Here is a 21,378-nt window from a genome sequence, read left to right as displayed (position 1 = left end):
AGCTGGCACTGAGATGGCGCTGGCCGCATCGAACATTCCCTAGTGGAAGGAGGTCCAATAGGGGCTGCTACGCAGGTGGGGTTAATTCCCCCCTCCCCTGGAAGATTTTTTTTTTTTTTCATTAAATACTGAAAATAACGTAGTTGACCTCCCGAACCATTAGAAAGACGATAGTTGTCATTCTACACCACCGCTCGGCCGGTCCAAGTTGGTTCGACCACGTGATGGCTGTCCGTGTCTGATTCTTATTTGTAGGGAGTCGTGGAGGGAAGCGGTGTTCTCGCTCGCCACCCCCGGACATGTCTCTCTCCCATTCCATCCTCCGCACCCCTGCTCGAATCGCGGATGGGGACCCCGACCCTACCCCCGAATCCTCCAAATGTGCGCGCTCCCGCACCAGACGCCCTCCTCCCTCCCCTTCCTCCGCCCTTCGAATCGGATCGCGGACCGACGACGCTACCTTTCTCCCAGTCTCCCTCTCCTCTCATGCGCGCAGTCAAGTTTGGAAATCTGGAATTTTGACCCTTGTTTTGGATCTCTGTGAAGGATTGCTTCTCTGGAACTCGGTGATGAGGTTACTGTGAGATAAATTGATTGGAAAGAACCCAGTACCTTCAGCAGTGGAGATGGCATCGCCTGTCAAGTTCTTGTTTGCTCTTTTGATTTTTTGCGCCGTGGGATGGGCCATATCCTTGTAAGTTTTTGAAAAAAACATCTTATTTTTCACTTCAAAACCTCATAAAATTCTTTCACATTGGTCTAATTTCGATTCTTTGCTACAAAAGCTTTTGCTTTTTTTCTCTTTTTTGGTGAATCTTTGTTACACTATGAAGAAACAAGGAAAAAGTTAGTTTCCCCCCCTCTTCCTCAAAACCTAATTCGTAAGAAATTTCCTGGGCTTTGTAAATCCGTAGATACAAGAATATACAGATAATGCTGTTGATTTTAGCTTTTAACCTCAAGCAATTGGTCGATGATACCTACGCTAACCATGTTACAAGGCACGGGAATCACTCTCTTGTCAGTTCTGATTAGTTCGGATTTGAGTAGGATGGGTTCTTGTCTACATGCCATGGAACTGCGGCTTTGGACCAAAGTCAAAATTGTGGTAGTGAGTCATTGGATTACATGAGTTTCGGACTTATAGTGCACTTTCTGCCAAACATATGATCAAGAGTGATCATATCTGACTGATCTAGACTTCTGCTATTTTAGTTATAGCGAAGGAAAGAAAAAACCCTGTTACCTGCCCATGAAAACCGTCAAGTTTGCAGATGCAAAGTTCTCCTAGTTTATGTGTGCATAGATTAGAGAAGCTAAAGGAGAGAACCCTAGGTGAAGAGTTCTGATGGATGACAAAGATTCCAAGATCACTACTCTATGCTATGGGAGACTGGACCTCTTGCTGTTCTTGTGTAAATGACAGATACTTGAACGAAGTTCTCTCTTTTTCCAAATTTATCAAGGGGATAGCTCAGAAACCAATTGAGCCATTAATACAGAGTGCAGACATAGAGATCTTAATAGATACAAGAAGTGCCTATGAAGGAATTGAATTATGAAGCTTGAGCGGTCATGATGTTTTCTCTACCAAGTTAAGGATTAATAAAATTTCATGTGGAAGTATGAGATCAGTTGATGATAGTTTCTGTGCTCAAGTATTTTTGGAGGAGAGGGATATACTCAGTATTTACTCCATCCCACCAATGGATTAAAGTTCCTGTTAGCGCAGACTGGCATGTAGCTAGTGCCTTATTAACATGCAGCATGTCTGCATGTCCCTTCTTGGCTGTAACGTGCCATTGCATGCTAAGGATTGGCATGACATGACATTGAATTGCATCGGTAGTTATGACTTAAAACATAGTTAGTACATGCTAATTGCTAAAAATTTGCTAGAAGACCATCTTTGGTGCAACATTATGTTGATGAATATGATTCACATCCTACTAGGATAGTGATAGATCTTTGACAAGGGATATGCACAATGGCGTGATAGAAGTAGAACACCTAATTTCTTTTGTAGTGAAACAACCAAATTGCGTTCATGGTGAAGTAAAAGAAAATAAATTAAGTGGCAAAGTGAAAGAAAAAAATAAGTGAAAGCGGACATTTGCTACATTTCAAGCAAGGTTGTTAGATTGCCTAGGTGAAGCTAGGTTGTGGACACCCTTTATGGCCTAGGCGAGTGCCTAGGCACCTAGGCGGCGATCCAGGGAGGAAAGAACTCAAAGTCTTACTTATGAATGCCTTTAATGACATACATAAATTAGTTTGTATATCGTATATAAACTCCTTTTCACAATATATCACATCATAAAACCTTTTTTCACACTTAAAAGTTCAAAGAACAAAATCTACAAGAAAAAAGAGAGAATTGATAGAATTGCTGCCATTGCAACAACCAGCAAGCTATAGGGTCATGGCTCGGTAGCCAATACCCGGCAAGGAGAAGAAGAGGAAAGAGGAGAATGGTAAGGAAACGACAGCCAATAGACTATGGGGTCATAACAAACACCCATCAAGAAGCAGAACAGAGTCTGGTATGCAAGATGGAAGGAAAAAACATGAAAAACGGGGGAAGCATACCCAAATGAAGAAGTAATAGTAGAAGAAAATGAAGAAGGAAAATCAAAGGAAGAAGGAGACAAGGAAGAAGATGCTGAGGATTGGTCTAAAGAAGAAGAAAGCATGGAACTGTGAAAGGAAGAAACAATAAAAGATGAATACATTTTTGGGCACCAGTGGTAAGTGATTGCCATCATTGCCACTATCCATCACCATCAATAGCAACCGACCAGCCTCCAAGTAGCTGGTCGATTTTTTTCTATTAAAATCACGATTGCATAAAATTCATATATCACATAAAAATCCATTTACAATTTATTTGATATCAAAAATAATATTTTTTAAATAAAAAATCTCAGAAAGATGGATCATTACTTACCTTGCGAGAACAACTAGCAGACAAATCCAACTAATTCTGAAAGTCTCCTTTGGAGTCTAATATCCAAAGTTTTATTTTATCAAAATGCATCCATGACAAAATTTTAAAATAAAACCCTAAGCATCGGCAATCACCACAGAATAAGCCTAATAAATAGAGAATATTGCGATGGAAATTAGGGCAATGGTGGGTAATCATGGGAAAAAAGGTGAAGGATAGGGTTAACTAGGTGGTGGCGTCAGATGACCTAAGTTGACCCGATCTAGCAATCTAACTGGTCAAATGAGGATACTGGCCGGTACGAACCGGTCCGGGCTGGGACCGGTACCGGATCAGCGTGGGATCCAGTACCGGAAGTTTTTATTGAAAAACTGGCTAGTATGGCTGCCGTACCGGTACAGAGCTGGTACGTACAGGTCCGGGCCGCCATCGGTACGCCGACCGGTGCCGGTACAGCGGACCTTGGGTCAAATCATGGAACAAGAGTTAGGTTAGGGTATAAATAACACAACAGAATTGATGATGATGGAGTCCAGTGATGCATGACTCTTCTCTAGATTCCATCAGAGAGAGAAAGAAACTAGAGATAGAAAGAGAGTAGAGAGAGAAGAGAGAGAAAGAAAGAATAGGAGAGAGAATGAGAGAGAGGACAAAACAAGGAGTGTTGCCGACTTTCATAGGAAGAAGAAGAGGCCAATGATGGTGCTAGTGGTCATGGCCCACACGAACTCTCAAGGCTTAGCATGAAGATGGTGAAGAAGTCTCACCTCCACTCAACTTCTTCCAAAGGGAGCTTGGCGTCGCACCAAGAAGAAGAAGCATCTCACTTCAAGAAGAGAAAACTCTCAATTTTTTTCTAAAACTTCATTCCTATTGATTTATTCATCATCTCTTCTTTATATAGAGTAGGAGGTTGGAAAATTAGGAAACACTACAACCAGAATTTTAGAAAAAATCAGACCCCTACTCGACAAAGACTCTCTCAAAACAACTCCTACTTTGACAAGGACTCTGTCAAAACAACTTATATCTTTGACGCAATCAACTAAACAAGTCAACTAAGACTCCAAATCAGTTAGAACTCTCAAACGACTCATGAATTCAATGTAACTTGACTCATGGACTCAATATAACTTGGGCACCCCCAAGTTGGACCCAAACTCCACGCACGGCCCTTGCTTGGGTTCATACGTACTCATGGGTTCAATGTACCTTGGCATGCCCAAGGTTGGACCCACACTCCACGCACGCCCCATGCTTGGGCTCTTGCTTGAGCATGCCAATCGTTGGACCCACACTCCACGCACGCCCCATGCTTGGGCTCATGCGTGCTGCATCAAGCTGCCTGTAGGCTGGGCCTCATAGTGGTACCCTTGCCGATTTTCCATTGGATTGGTGTGGTACTGGTGGTACTCTCCTGGTCTTACAACATTTGATTCTTGGTTAACATTTTATTTGAAACAATACTTTCTTAAGTTACCAATTAAATTGCAAAACAAGGTATGCAAAAAAAACTTTTACCACTTATTTCTTTGTTGTATAGATTTGCTACTGTACTTATCAAAGAATTATAGTAAAGACAAGAAGATTTTTACCTTCGGATCCTTGCTTCCTCTGAGGAGATTGAACTATACATTTGGAGCTCTGATAAATGATGCAAGAGGAAGGGCTAGCTATCATTGTCATCTGACCCTCACTAAAACATCAGATATTATCAATGATTTGTAACATTATGATCATGACATTAGAGTTTTAGCATGCATTTGTTATCAAAGGGTGGTTGTTAAGTGTTCTATGCAGTCAATGACAATAGGTCACCTCATATGGTAGTCCTAAAACCAGCCCATGGCCAAAACATATCGTACCATGCCTAGCCATTATTTCCACAGCAAGTGAAAACGAAAATAGCCTTGGAACATTGGGTTTTTTGCAGATGACTATTTGGTTGAGATTCTTTTGGTAGCTCTAATTATTCCTGGAATCCTCTTGTAAAGGATGCATATAGCCTTTCCCATATTCTCTATATTTCAGCATACAATGCAGTTTTCAAGAAATATAATGACGATCATGCCTATAAATTGTGTCTTCTTAAGCACTATCTGCTATTTTGAACTTAAGCAAGCCTGTCTTAGGTTGATGAGTCATTCATAACTTGACAGTGTTTAATCAATCAACCTTGAGTATCAATGGTACATATTTATTGGTTATATAGTAATTACTGTCCACAAGAAATATTGCACTATTTTCCCTGCCTCTATTTATTTTTGCCTGTACCTGTAATCCAACTTGATGTCTAGTTAGCATGTTTCTTCTTAGTAGCTATGTATGAGTGCGCTGCTTTCCTTAGAAAATCAGAACATTTACCCTTTTAATCTAACCTTTAGCAATGCTTCTTATTTCAGGTTTGCTGCCAGGTTGTTAGCTTGGTTTCTGAGCCGGATAATGGGTGCATCTGTTGGTTTTCAGGTTGCCGGATGCAATTGTTTAAGGGATATTACTTTGTCACTCAGAAAGGTTTTTCCACTAAAACTATCAAAATACTCCAGGAAAGACAGTTTTAGTATATATGATTACCGTATTCATTTTATAGCATTCAGTTTTAGATACCTTTAGTCATTTTAACATAATCTTCTGGGGGAAAATGGATCATATTGTTGAATGCATAGCTCTATGAAATTCCATTATTCTTATGACCATATCTCAACTGAAAAATAAAAGCTTCATGGATGTGCACAGACACTGAATAGGTGCAGAACAAAAAAAAGTGCCAGTTTATCAGCATTGCACTCTTCTTTATTTTTGAGGAATAGGTCCTTCCTTTACAAGTTGTCTCGTAAATTATGTTCTGGTGCTAGAATGACGCTATAGGCCCTTTATAGAAACAAAATCTAAAATAAAGGCAGATCAAGTATGTTATTGTTGTACAATTATCATTAAAAATACTCTTCATAAATAATAATACGTACATTTGTAGTAGTGTACCAGATTTACCTATTTACATATTTATATATGTACTGATATATGTATATTGAATATTATAGTGTGAAAGCCTTCATCTTTTGTTGCACGGCCATGCATGGCTGAAGATACGATCGGTTGAATTATAACATGATTTTCTTGGCCTGTATGACTGACTAAAGTTGCCCAATACTTCCCTCTCTCCACAAGTTTTATATGCTTACAGCTTAAATAAATACTCATCTTGGTTCAGTTCTTGCTCTGTCTTTAAGAGTGATAAATAAGAGATGTGCAATACCCAAAAAAGACTGAATTTATCTATGGAGTTGCCGAAAAGTAGGAGAATCTTTGATCAGACAGCTGAAGACAGCCATCCATGCTTCTCTCACATGTTAGCTCCTGCCAACACGAGTAATTCAGGCTCCTTGGGCCAAACAACTGAACCTATGTCTTCACTCTCCACAATCTACAAATACTACTAACTTATTTCAATATGTCCCTCTTCTCTTTTCAATGTACAGAAACGGGAGCCTCCGAAAAGTGGGATTATTTGACAAGTTACATAAATAACAAAAAAGATTGATAAGGAATGAGGTCGTAGCGATCCATTCTTCCTCTCGCCTGTGAAAATGTATTTTAAATATACTTAAAAATGATTGTATAACATTTTTTTTGTCTATCTCATGCATCTCCATTATCTTCTTTCCATAGCCTAATCTTTTGAACTTGTAACAAGTGAACTCTGACTTTATCTTATGTCACATTACTAAATCAAAAAGATTACGAGCAAGATCTCTTTTCTAAAGATCACTTTTATGAGTCCTTCATTGCCATTTGTTGCATGGAATGCATGATAAACACACATTTACTCAGTTGACTTAATGGTTTTCTCATAAATGTATTTGGCAATATAATTGAAAATCCATGCGTTCTATGCAGAAAAACGTCTACATGTTACAATTTGTCAATGCTCTTTATAGTAGTAATGAATAGCCATTTTAAATTTTATACTTTTGTTGTATTTTATATCTGGTGCACATGCCAGTTATGAAAATCTGTTCTATTTTTCAGGGTTCTGTTGAATATCTATCGATTGGTGAAATTAAAGTTGTAGTTATCTTTGTCTCTCGGAGCCCAAAGATGCAATTCTTAATAAGTGATGTGGAAGTTGTTTTAAGGCCTACTGCAAAAAGCATTAAGAAGAGTAAACCTAAAAGATCACGTTCGGTAGGAAGAGGAAGGTGGATGATCTTGACTAACATGACAAGATTTTTATCAGTTTCTGTGAAGGAATTAATTTTGAAGGTTTGTTTTCGCTTATGAAATTGGATCTTGTTGGAAGATGCATGCCATCTCTTATTTATCAATGACATGATTTGCTCGGTGCTGCAACTAAATTGGATCATCTAAGCATGCTACTGCACATGATAGAGTTGATCCATTCCAATAAAACTCTCCACAGATTCTTAGTCAAAAAAATTGAAATGTCCAATGCTCTGCTGATTGTACTTTTTGCACTTTTTTCTTGAATTTTATGTTTTCATAGTCTTGTTCTATATGAGGAATGTGACAAATAAAGGATCCACAATTTTCAAGATTCCTGTTATGTACTGTTCTCCTCATGTGTGACCCACTAACGGCATTGATATTCATTTTTTTTCCTCCATACCAACTGCATGGTCCTCACTCTATGGCCTTCTTCCAAACAATTCTGAATAGCTTTTCTACCCTAACTATTACTATAACATTGTTTGAATTTTTAACATTTCAGCCAGGAATCTGATTTGATTTTTAGTGTAGTTTTGAAGGAGTTCTAGGTTTATGTTTGCTGGTTGATCTCTTCCTCTTTACATCACAGGCATTGGGATTGGTAAGATCTAAGGTCTTATTCCTTTGGGAGAATTTCTTCTTGATGTCAAAGGTTTAATTGGTATCCTTCGATTCGGTGTTATCCAAACTGGGGTGCACACAATACCATACCGATCCATGCTGCCCGATTTCGGGTGGTACTATGGTAGAAAATGAGAAAAAGATCTTGGGAGCTATCTTGGTATGGGGTGCATACAATACCATACTGTACCGCACTGACATGTACCATATCAAACCAGCAATATACCGGTACAATACTATGTCAAGATTGTTGACCATGCTAAAACCTTCTCGGTTCTGCACCGGTTCGGTATGTTATGCCTCGAATCAGGTGGTTTGGGACAGTTCGACAAACCTTGGTTAAGTTGCTGGATAGTAAGTTACAATTTATTAAGACCCTAACTTTCCAATAATAGACATATTCTTGGATTCACTTTTTTACTGCTCATCTTTATTCTGTTTTGGATAACTCCATCCATTTGAATGATTATTAGCAAGCCTTCTAATGGCATATATCTCTTTCTCAGGTTCAACACACACTTTTCATGGTCTGCACTACAACTTGTACTGTTTGGCATGATTTATGCATATCTATTTGCATAATGGATGCTTTTGCTACATGAGCCCCTGTGATTTGACTTCCTAAACCTTTATAATCAAAACCTTAAATCAAAATGGACAATTGCATGACTTAGATGATGAGAGGAAGATCTTCTTCTAGGTGAATTGAAGTTATACCATCATTGATCATGTGATCCTCTTGGAAATCCATGTCAAGATCACTCAATTAAGAGGAAATCCATGTCAAGATCACTCAATTCTTTCTTAAAATCTTTATCAACTCAAAGAAGTGTGCCATGTGTAGGTAAATCAATAAAGGTATTCTACTTAATTGATAGGACAATCCTAGTCAATATGTTTATCAACATTAAGAGTAACTAGCACATCCTTCTTTTGTTTTTGTAGTTTTCCATGTGAAGTAGGTAAAGATGTAAACATTTATTACTTTACCTTGAAGAAATATAATTTGAGCAAGAGGCCTCTTTGTGATGCAATCCTACTTCATCTTTATGAGCAAAAGGAAATTTAGAAATGAAGATAAAGTTACCACTATTTTATCTGTTGGAAGTGAACTTATTAGAATTTTGAGGATAAGATTAACCTTTCCACTTCATCAAAAGAAAGAGCTGTACACGGTTCTCATCCAATTCTTCATTTTTTTCTTAATTGTTCTTTAAAGAAGCAAAATGTCACTTGATATCCTCCAAAGGTCCAACCATTAATTATAATCTCTCATTTTCTCCATCCTCTTAGTTTCATAACTTAGGAAGAAGGCTTGGCTCATCTGGAATTAACTAGCTCTGAAGCATAGGAACTCCCTAAGTTGAATCTTGACATGTCTCAAAGGAATGAAATTGCTTTCCCTTAAGTAATATAACTAATATGACATCAAATTATGAAGAGCTCCAAAAACATTAAAAGGAAGAGAGTAGAAGATGAGTTCCGAGGGAAGTAGATATCAGGAGGAGATATCAGGAGGAAAGAAGATTTGGTTCCTCGATCACATGACAGAAATTATCCACTTATTGCTCAGTGCTCGTTATGCAGAAACAATCAGATATCAGAACTCTCTAACCGCTAGAAATTAAATTGACTCCTTATATGGAGCTTACATAGGAAGAGAGAAAATCTTATGATAATCTCAACTGATACATTTAATTTAACCAATGTAAGATATCAAATACTACTTAAAAGCAAATGCAACAAGAAAATCATAAAAATCCACTCCTGGATTTGAAATAAGGTGAACACTTTACCAATTGGCCTTAAGGCTTCTGGATAATAAATTTGCAACTGACTAGAACCTTAAAACACCATGAACAAGCATTTATTTTTTGCCTCTGACTATGCACCTTTTGCTGTCGTGGCCTTATCTAAGTTCCTTCACTATTGGCAAGGAAATGAGGAGTGTACTGTATTATTCTTTAAATTGTTTTATGCCAATTTAAATGGAGGCTTATGTTCTCCCTGATGTTGTTATTAGAGCACCATCTAGTATTAATAAAGACCCTATAGTTGTCGGGAGAAAAGAAGAAGGGCTTATTATGGAGAGAGCAGAGTGACAATTAATATGGCTGCTTAAACTGATGAATGAAGGCACAATTAGGTGCTTTTTCTTTAAGAAGATTAACATATATTTTTTTGAAGCTTTTGTTTCTTTATCTATGTACTTCCAAAGGCCCAAGAATTGGCTAATTCCTGCTTATGAAGTTTCTGGAAGACTGGATCTGTTTGTTTAGAATATGATGATGCATAAGATTTAAGAACTTACTCTTTATATCATTTTCTCTAACTTTTCATTCTCTCATTTATTAAGAAAAGTTTTCCAATTATCAAGCAGATCTCTTACCTGTAGGCACTTTCTTGCCCTAAGAAATTTGTGCTGGGTTGCTTTCTTTTCTCTGAGCATGAACCATGTCACTGTGATGGTAGGTTTCTAGAACTATCAACTGGCGTTCAATGCATGGAATGCCGTACCGGTCCGGTCCTAGACCGGTACCGGAACTACAAGAAAACCGGTATCTCCGGTTTTCTTGTGCGAACCGGCCGGTCTCCGTACCGGCCGGTTTGCAGCGGTACGAATTTTTTTTTTTTATGAACCACAGCGCGAGGTGCTGTGGTTTTTGGCTCGCGGTACCGGCCGGTACTGTACCGATACCGGCCGGTACGTACTGGACCGGACCGGTACCGTACCGGTCCGGCCCGCCACCGGTACGCCGACCGGTACCGGTACGGCGGACCTTCATTCAATGTTTCATGGTAAGCTCTACTGCCTAATGATGCATTGTTCTAGGATTTGATGCAGATATTTAAAGCATCAAATATGAGCTTGGAGTCAATCATGAAATGTATTTTCTGATGGCTCAAATATTCGTCTAGAAAGTTAAACAACACACATATGTGTCAAAAGGTTGCAAATTAAAATTTAGATTTCAAATAAATCTGCAATTAAATTGTGCAATTGAGAAACATGTTTTAGATTCCAGAAAAAATAAACTTTTTTTCCTATTAGTTGTCTTCTGATATGGATGAGGAAATAATAGGAGCAAGTTAAATGTTGTGCGATTCCTGTTTACCTAAAAATATGCTAAACAGATCGTTGTTAGAACCGACAAACAAAGTTTAAATTAATTTTACTCTTACCTGTTCTACTCGAAGAATAGTGGTGGTAAGAGGTCGATCCACAGAAAGGCGATTGGAGTTGCATAAAAAATAAAACGTTCACTCGGATTCGAAATCGATTTTTGAATGATAGAAGAAAAACATTATTTTGAGGATGTTGATGGATTCTCTAGTCTACCGGAGAATATTTTTTATTTGAAAATAACGAAAAGACAGATACTTGGAATCGAAGTCTAATTCAGAGTAGCGGTCAAATAGCAAGAAAAAAAATATTTAAATAAGATTTTCAGTACACATAAAATAAATTGTAGAAACTGAAACTTAGAATATAAATTGCATAAAAAGAGATTTATGGATTGCATCAAAAGGACAAGTAAAAATAAAGTGAAGATTGGAAGCCTAATGCTTCCTCCTTCTACAGAATAAAATATAAAAACAAAGAAAGAAAAATAAACAATTGCATTGTTTCTCTCCCTCGGTAGAGCTCCCAAAAAAATAACATAAAATATTATTTGGAAAACAGAGCTCTTCTTCCTCCTTTTTTTTTCTTTCTTCTCCAAAAGAAACAGAGCAATCCCCTGTTTCTTCTTCTCTCCCCACCGAACCGAGCTCCCTCTCTCCTCTGTTCTTTGGCTCAACACCCAGCCGAGAGCTCCCTTCCTCCTTCTCGATGGCTCCCTTATATAGATCCCCAGCAAGTGTGGATGGCTAGATTATGGGCGGAAGGAGAGGGCGGACGCGGTGGAGGTGTGGATCACAGGATTGCTGGAAATCTGGGAGGATGATGTGGATCTGCCGTGGAGGAAGGCTTGGAGGTGTCATGGACGGCGAGATGAGTTGCTTCACGAGCGGCTGGGACGTTGACACGGACTCGGGGCCGCGGGATCGACGGAATGGAGCTGGAACTCGGAGGAGGGGCGCTGTGGTCTTCCTTCTTTGGGCCAAGAGGGGGACGCGATGCAGGAAGGAACGCTCGGGACGGTTGATCGTGGCCGGGTGCTGGAACAGAAGGAGTTGCTAGGATGGATCGCGGAAGCTTGATTACGGGAACGTTGGAGGCCGCTGCGGGACCACTGGAGATGCGGAAGCTTGATCCGTGGAGGGGGATCACGGGATGAGGGGCTGGCTTCACGGGCGGAAGAAGAGGGCGGACGCCGGATGCTGCGAGGAGGCGATGATCCGTGGGCTGGTGGGAGGAACCGATCACGGCAATCGGTGGAAGCTTGGATCACGGGATGGTGGGGACCGTTGCTCTCCCTGTTTTCGCACGGGATGGCCGCGGATTCGACTTGGGAAGGAAGCTAGGATCCGCTGCTTGGATCATGGCTGGAGCTGGGATTTTCTTTGCCCTCCTGAGATGAGAGCTGGGAGACACCAAGTTCCGTCCAATTAGTTATATAGATAAAAAATAGTGTGATATGAAATCTGGCTTGTAGACGGACGAACTTGGTTCGTCACGGGTCATCTGTTCTGACTGGAGGTCAATTGCAAGTCTTTCAAGTCATGGGTCACCCAGCACCTCATAGTTATGATATGGCCAAATTAGATTTGCCCAAAATTCTTTCCCAAAAGCACAAACAAAATGGACCCGATTCGGACCCGAACCCGACTCGGACCCGACTCGATCTTCAACCGGGTCATATCTGGGAAGGGATCCTTCTGAAGTCAAATTTGTACTCAATGTGCATTTTATTACTAATTTATGATAATCTGTGTCAAACCCAAATATAATATTAATCCAGTGAATTTATCATTATCGGTTAGCAATAACACTAATTTTAGTGACATGTAGGTCGCACTTTTGTGCTCTCATCATTAAACATCTATGTTCTGTTGGTATTAAGTTCTTTAACAAATTTAGAGTTTAGACAAGTAAGAAGTCCAATTGAAGAGGATCCATGATATCATAAGAAGACTAGATGAGTTCATGGAACCAACAAGCTCTTAAGAAGGAAGTGATTATTCTCGGTAATTCTTTGGTGAAGGGACAATGACTCTATTACAATTTAAGGTTCCATGGCATCTTGAAGTACAAGATACATCGGTAGAATCAATTGCGTGGCAGATGGATAGTTTTTGCGCAAAATCATGTGGCTAGAGTCTGTAATATTGAAAATAATTACTGGAAAGTCATCACAATCTGCATCCCTGCAACCAAATATTTTTCTATGGGAAGCACCATTTATGCTGCAACCAGCTGTCTCTTCACAGGGAAGGAGTGTACTTTTAGGTTGTTGGTTTATGCTGCAATGAACATCTATGCTGAAACCATTTATGCTGTCCTTCATAATGTTCCAATTGAAGATTTCTGTTGGCTAAACTGAGATGTAGTTTACTTTTGGGTTGTTAGTTTCATGTTCTTTTTTGTTGTCATGTGCATATTTCTGCAGAAATTCATTTTGCACATTTCTGTTTTAGCAATTTGTTTTGGTATAGGAATGCCAATCCTCTTCTGCCGCTCCAGTCTTTATTGACTGTGTGCTTTCGAAGTTTAAATAATCTCTATGCATTGATCACTTGGTTGTTATTTTATGTAAACTTTTATTTGAATGTCATAGGCACCAAAAGCTGCCACTGTAGTCAAGGATCTGAAAGTGGACATATCTAAAAATGAGGCATCAAATTCTGTCCTTGATGTTAAGCTGCACCTTATATCTTTTCTTGTACAAATATGTGATTCACAGCTCAGTTTTGACCAGTCATCCAGTTTTTACCAAGGTGGCTATTTGGTCGCTGGGCAGACATGTTCAACTTCTCTGGACATGAATTGTGCTCCTTTTATGTGTGAGGATTTGTCAATCACTTGTCAATTTGGTCATCACAGGTCATTTTTTTCTTCCCACTAATAGTTATTGATTTTGCATCTTACAATTGATTTTCATATGACATGATTATGCATTTCTTGAGACAATTATATAACTATTTCTAAAAATCTTTATGCTATATAACTCACATCAGGCTTAATGAATGATGACTATAGGGTGCCAAACCTTTGAAGCAGTGCATGGTTAGACTTGAAGCAGCCATTTAGTCCAATTTACTGTTTAAACATCTGGTTCAGTTGAAACATAATGTGTGCAACATATGGTGCATACAATTATGAAGTGCAAAATTAGTACCCAGCATGTAATATATTATTATAATGATCAATTAGTTGTATTTTATTTTAAACATATTTCATGTTGAATTGCAAAACCTATTGCACCTGAATGCAACTGTAGACCGTAGCCTAAATTCCTATTAGAAAGCAGCCCATGCCAGCAGTGCAATTAGTGGAGATGATTCCTACCTTGTTCCCCACAGTCCTAGTGATGAATATTGTGACTCTCACCCCCCTCTCTCTCTCTCTCTCTGGTGTTCTCTTTCTGAATTTTCTATTTCTTTAATATTTTATATATTTCTTTCTTCCGTTGTAAACTACAGTAATCACAACTTGTTTTCGTTCCCCGCTCCTCTTTCTCCTTTTCTTCTATTTTAGTACTTTGCTGCACATGTACATATCTACTTTCTCCTCTTGTACTGGGCTGTTTGATATTTTGTTAGTTTCAGAAAATGGATAATGATGCCTGATTAAGGTCTACCGAACCGCTACCGAAAGCTAAACTGGTCGGCAGCTAGTTTGGTATCGGTAACCGGTACCGTCCCGACATATGGTACATAGAGGTGTGCTAGTATGGAACCGACACGCTAATTCAAGGCTCGCCGTCTCAGTACTAGACCCTAAACCGGTGCTATATTAGCACTTTGTTAGTATGGTACGGAGTTTTTTTCGCGTACCGAGTGTCGGTATGCCTTCTGTACCGGGTATCGATATCGAACTGTTATGGTATGGTATGGTACATCCCATACCGTTTAGTTCAGGTCGGTATGGTGAACTATGCGCCAGTTTTTTTCAATGTATTTTAAGTTTGCATTATTGATAATCAAATTTTTTCAATGATTTTAAGTATAGTTTAATGTTTTTTTTGATATTTTTATGTTCCTGATGCATCCTAATTGGTGCTTCTTGATGTTTTAGAGTGATGCAAAATATAAAATGATTAGCGAGATGTTGCCTGCTAGAAGAAGCAACATGAAATATCTTAAAATCAATTAATAGTTACAAAATATAAAATAATACAATCAACTACATATATTTAAAGTATCATATACATACTGATATCTAAAATCTCATTGAGTGGCGGTGTCTCTTGTAGGTTGCTGAATCATTAGCATAATCAGGACTTCAAGAGGCACGTCAGCCCACTTCTCTAACTAAACGACGCTATAGTCTTATACACTCATGCCATAAGGAACGTGCTTTGGCATATAATCATTCTCAAATCTCTCACTGATGCTTTAGCTCTGAGAGGTATTCTCTAGCTGATAATACGGCTGTGGAAGGACATATGCAAATTTGCTGGTAGCAAAATCTGACCCATAAGATGCTCCGAGCTGCGTAGGATAGTAGCCACCAGAAGACGATGCCTCAGACACATCATTTCTATATCTGTATTCCTATGGGTCATAAGCTGCTTGTGGCTGCGAATAATAGAATCCAACATACGACTCGAAATCTGATACATCTATAGATTTTACTCCATGCACCGATGTATCTGCAACTGCATTGTGTCCTTCTGAATGACCTCAAGAAGCCTGTCTCTATATGCAATTGTATTCTCATGGGCTCTATCAGATCGTGCACCGTGGTCCCTATTCTGTGTAGCATACATAAACTGAGACTTACTGGTGAATCAAAGACCACCCTGCAGCCGTGTTTTATAAACGATGGTCTGATATTCTTCATTCTCTTCCTGGCTATTAGATCTATGACTAGTAGAACTGTCATCACTGCTGTTTCTGGTCTTTGAATTTGATTGAACTGACTCCTTCACACTCTTCCTCGAGGCTGCAATTACTTTTTCTTTTTCTTGTTTGCTGTGTTAAGCAACTGCCTATTTTCTCTTCATCCCCCTCTCTACCTAGCTACACTGTGAGGATGGATGTCACCCTTTTGATTGAGTCGACCGGATAGCATAGTGGTTTCATCTAAGCAACTTTCGATTATATTTTTAAGAGGATGTCTCAGACAAGGAGTCAGGTGATGACCAGCTCCTCAGTGACCCCTGTGGTATGGCTGATCTGCTGGAAGGATGAATAAAATATTGCGATCTGCCCATTGATCTGCATTCATCCTAGCTTCACTGGCTGGTCATGGAGGCGATCCTGGCTCATCAAGCTTCGGCTCTTGCTGCTAGTCTACAAGCCATCTGATTATATGATCATTCTTATCATCAACGAAAGCCCATGTTTGAATTGAAACTGAGATACTGATACTCGCTTTAAAACCTTCTTTTTTCGCGCTCTAGCCGACTTTAAGCTTGAACGAACGCAGAGTGGAGTGAGCTACTGCGCGGGAAAGGAAGCATGTTATCCCTCGGCATTCTGCTTTCGATCCGGGATGATGGCACCATAGTCCAAACTGCTCCTCTGCGCCGTATTCGAAGCAAGCTGAATGCACAGGTCATTAATCATATAAAATGAAAGAAGAAAGGAAAGCTACCGCTCGAAGGCGATGGTTCCGTCTTCCAGTTGCTATTGCCCCGCATCCAGTCCTATCTGTCTCAGTACTCCGGTTGTGTGAACCAGAAAGATCTAGTTGACTTCTTTAAGGGCTACCTCTTCCAGATTCTCAAGGGAGACAAGAGAGGAAAGCGTCAGCGTAGCGATCCCCAATTTCATCAGCTGACAGCCTTGCTTTCTAAGTACCACGAGAAAGCCTTGGAGCGAAAGAGGCGCTTCTTGGACGGAGAGGATGGTGAAAGGGAAAGACCGAACGAGAAGTAGAGTCAGTGTAGGAAGGAAAGATCATCGTATAGAAAGAGAGAGCAAGAGTGATGATGAGAGGGGGCGAACGGAAGTTTCATCATTTTTTAGAGTGAATGCACTTTAGTCTTAATCTCAGATTGTAGTGAACAAGATTGTTGATACGTTTCTGTGTCAGACGGTTCCTTTGCTTGGGAATTAGGGCGAAGGTGGATCAATTACGCTTACAGCTACTTGAAGAGACTGTATGAGAGAGGAATCAGATAGCTAGCCGCTTAAGACTATCTGCAACCACTCGAAGGTCCACATCCGCCTTCTTCTTTGCAACTCTATCCTTCGCTACTCTGAAATTAGTTAAGTGCTTTTTTATCAGCTACCAGACCTACTGTAGACATTTCTGACACATAGATACATCAGAATAACCGCTAGCTAGATGCTGCTACAATTTGGTTACCCCTCCTTCCTCGAATTCTATATTGTACCAGTTGCATATTTAGTGGTGCCAAGTTAAGAGTATTTGACCATTATCCCAACCAATATCATGCTACGGGCTTTTCTTTTTTTCTATAGGTTTATCAAACACGTCAGTTTATTAATTATGTAAAAATAGTAAAATTTTGTTACGATTAAAAAAATATTTTCTACTCTAGAAAATATTTTTGACTTATCTAATACATTGTACTAGTTTTTCATATTTTTTTAGATTATTTATATTTTTTATTAATTTTTAAATTTAAAAATATATATTTAAATATCATAAATTCAGAAAAATATGTTTTTACTTCAAAAAATACTTTTGAATTATATAATATGTACTACTAATTTTTTGAACCCCACTATGGATGCTACATATATTTTTTGAAATCCGTGGACATGCATCGAATGTTACTTATTTTTCTTTTTTTTTAAATTTAGGCTTCGGCCACTATGCGCATGATCGCGTCAAAACTTGATTAAATTGACACCAAATTTAGCTGGAGAGTAGCTTGCATGCCACTAAATAAGCTTCTATTTTTACAATCATTTTTTGGATTTTATTTTATTTCTTAATTTTTAATTTTAAAAAATATTTTTTAATTTAAAATTATATATAATTTAAAAATTAAATATTTTAGTGAAATTATTTAGGTCATCCATAGATCTATAACATATCATGAAATTATGCGAAAATCAAAAATTTTGGCATGACCTCCCCTTATTTTGGAAATTTTTTGGCATTTTTCAGCGTTCAGAAAAAGAGGAGGAAATAAGGGAGGGGAGGAGAAACATATCTTGTTTTGGGTTAGATCCTCCTTGAATCGTTGAAATCAACACATTTTTTAGCCCGAGGGATTTGAAAAAAATGCGAAGGAACACTTGAGAAGGCTTGGGAAGCCTTCATAGGCCTTCCCACTAGTTAAAAAGAAAGAGGGAAGGGGGAACTGGGTTGGATCCGAACTGGTGCAAACAGTCCGGTGTGCACCGGTTCCTCCTGGAATCATCCTATTCGGACCGATTCTGAGCGGCTCGGGGCTGGTTTTGAATCCCACCGTCGAAATGACTCGGTCCCATGCTTGTTCGTCTCGGTATGGCTCGAATTGGGCAGTTTGGCCTGGTTCGGCAGACCATGTGCCTGATGATAGTTTTTTTTGGTAAAATGCCTGATAATTGTTAAACGAGTTCTATTAACAACAGGTTGTTCATTCTTGGTCTTCATACTTCCAAGTTTTATAGTATACCAAGATATATAATGCATTTAAAAATCAATAAATAGTTTTTACAGTTTTTATTTGTAAATATTTGTTATCCAAATTTGGAAATAGCTAAGAACGATTTTGCAGAAAATTTGTAGAAAACATGGTGAAATAGAATTAGAGTTGGACATATGATATAGGAAAAAGGAGAGAGAGATGTGGGAGAGAACTTTAACACAGATTGCATTTTACCAATTGTAGCTGGTATTTAAAAGAAGCTAATAAATGCTCTCTTTTTGTGTGTAAGGATCAAGAGATTAGTTGTTAGATATGGAAGGGAATGTGAGAGTACACGGGCTAAACATATGAGATAAATAAATAGGAGATTGACTAGATTAGAGAGAGAGAGAGAGAGAGGGAGAGAGAGCAGATGGGGAAGATATGTAAACTAACTTTACGAGATAAAAACAAAGGTATCATGCCCCAGAGCAACCACATGGTCCAGGCACATGACATGGCTGCGTATTCCTTAAGGGTTTACCTTTTGAAATATGTAAGGCCCAAAAAATCTTGTACTCAATTCATATTGATAGCAAAAACAACAGACCAAATATCCATATCATAATTAACAGATTGTGGCTTACATCAGTGCAACTACTAACTCAAATCTAAATATTTTATTTGAAACAAGAGTACTAAACATCATACGAGGGTCCAAATATCCACAAGCATCCAAAATAACATTTGAGTTGCAAATATCCCAAGTTTTAGATGACAATATCTATAACTGCTAACAAAATTAGACTAGTTTACAATCCCTCTTTCCTTGCCAAAAGATGGAAGTCCAGTCCGTGCTACAAAACAACTAGCCTTGCTCCAAGTCACACTCTTTAAATAATACCCCACCAGCCCCTATGCTTTAGTGTTTGTAAAATAAAGAAGAATAAGATAGTGAGTATGATAGCCCAAAATGTATCCCACATGCACTCCCACAATTTAATTTAGGATAAAAAATATATTCAAGAGAATTTTTCACAAATTATCCAAGAAATACAATAATATATATAAAATTGAATTACCAATCCAAACATAGATAAATAAAAGATCATATAGTTTCACCAAGTTTCAAATTACCCATACTCAGAACCTAGCATATGGAAGAACCTTTTGGATAATTCAGTCCCGGTCACGCTTACGCCCCTGAATAGGAATCAATATCTTGTTATGCTTATGCCCTATGACTGGGCATCAATCTAATGTCATGCTTATGCCCCATGATTGAGCATCAAGTTCATGTCATGCTTACACCCCATGACTGTGCAGCAATCTCATGTCACACTTATGCCCTGTGGCTGGGTATCAATCTCACGAGGCTAATTATCAAATGCATGCACATGTCATCAACACACTGTACACAGTCATAATCACTTAGCAACTATTACAAAGATAGAATTCTTAACTCAAGATATTAGCTTCACAAATGCAGGTTCTGTAAATCCTACTATAAAGGTCATAGGGACATTCTCATTATAATAATTAGATGTCATAACACAATTATATATAAGGTATTGATGCCTTTATGGAGAAGGGAGCATGTAATGACACTTACTTCCTGGCTCTATTCAAACACCTCACAAATTTCTCAAACAACTTAGAAGTTAACCTAAAACAAGGTAATTGAAGGTTGAAAACTTGAAATAGTTGCTATCTGATTATTCCCCCTCGTTGCATGATATTCTAGGCATTTCCAACTCCTAGGCTTGTATAAGGAGAGGCAGTTATAAACAAAATTCGTTTTTCCCTATAGGAGAATCCTAAAATCACCAAACTTTTTTGTTAATAACTATAGTCATCTTGCTTACATATGGCAAAATTGTATTTGTATGAGCAAATCCTGAGTCCAAGTGGAATAACAATTGACTAAAGTTAGGGTTTTGTAATCTGCCGTATTATATGGACAGCTGCAATTATTTCACCACTTCATATACTTTCCTTTGAGCCAGGGCTCCAAACTTTCCAGATACAAAATAAGCCATTACTACTACAATGTCACTAAAATCCACGTCAAAATACTAGTTCTAAGGAAGGTTTTAATCAAAGGCAAAGTCTGTGCTCTGTTTTACTTGCAAGTCAAAACATTCAAAACCATCCTAATAGGTTAACATCCTTCAAAAATTTTCTGATTTTGCTGGTTTATTGGTCCATGAGTTAACCCAGCCGAGTTCTAGTTATAATTTTGGACTTAAATAGGGCAGAACCTGTCCGCCCTGATATCACCATCAAAACACTCATAATCCCTACTTTCCACTTTTCTACCCAATATCTCTAAAGATTTAGAAATAAAATCTTACCCCAAACTCTCCAAGATTTTGTATTATAATGCCAAAAATTTAACTTAGAGAAGGGATTGGGGTCTACCTTGATGATGGTTTTAAATGCTTGGCCTTTCCCTCTTCTTCTTCTTCATCTTCTCCAAAAAACTAGTCTCAGATCACCACTGAGAGAGATAGCAAATTAATGGGGGAAAGAGAGGAAGAGAAAGAGAGAGGAATGTAAGAGAGCATTTGTGGGTGGTAGAAGGGTTGCTAGGAATGTGGCAGCCTCGGTAGTTTACGGTGAGGAGAGGACACATTTATGGGGGGAGGGTGTGGTTACATGTGCACAATAAAGGCCTAAGTGGTTCAGATTTGGGTACGTTTAATTTAGCTAAATGGTTGGTTGGGTGAGACAAGCTTATCACAAAAGGTTTAGCTTGTGTGAGAGAAAAAGAAAAATTTTAGAGGGGAGATTGTTTGGGTTTTATTGTGCCTTAGTAGAAATCCCAACTCCGAAAAGGAAAAGGAGAATGAGAGTGTCTATAGGGTTAAACATGAATGTTAGTATATACCAACAATATTTTTGTAAAATTTATATCTTGTTAAAATCTGGGATAAAAAAATATTT

At 38.5% G+C, this 21,378-nt stretch overlaps 1 protein-coding gene across 2 annotated transcripts in view; it reads left to right on the top strand.

The window, feature by feature from the left end:
* The first annotated feature begins 296 nt into the window (after positions 1-296).
* The window catches only part of LOC103722438 (protein SABRE-like), an 88,470-nt gene continuing 67,388 nt past the window's right edge, over positions 297-21,378 (top strand). For both annotated transcript variants that reach the window (XM_017846506.3, XM_039132035.1), the window contains exons 1-4: positions 297-694; positions 5,350-5,461; positions 6,977-7,210; positions 13,516-13,781. In XM_017846506.3, the coding sequence (XP_017701995.3) occupies positions 627-694; positions 5,350-5,461; positions 6,977-7,210; positions 13,516-13,781 (680 nt within the window). In that variant the 5' untranslated portion in view covers positions 297-626. The remainder of the gene's footprint in view (positions 695-5,349; positions 5,462-6,976; positions 7,211-13,515; positions 13,782-21,378) is intronic.

The sequence above is a fragment of the Phoenix dactylifera genome, chromosome 11 (assembly GCF_009389715.1).
Source record: "Phoenix dactylifera cultivar Barhee BC4 chromosome 11, palm_55x_up_171113_PBpolish2nd_filt_p, whole genome shotgun sequence".
Taxonomy (NCBI): domain Eukaryota; kingdom Viridiplantae; phylum Streptophyta; class Magnoliopsida; order Arecales; family Arecaceae; genus Phoenix; species Phoenix dactylifera.
This window is presented reverse-complemented; position numbering and strand designations above follow the sequence as displayed.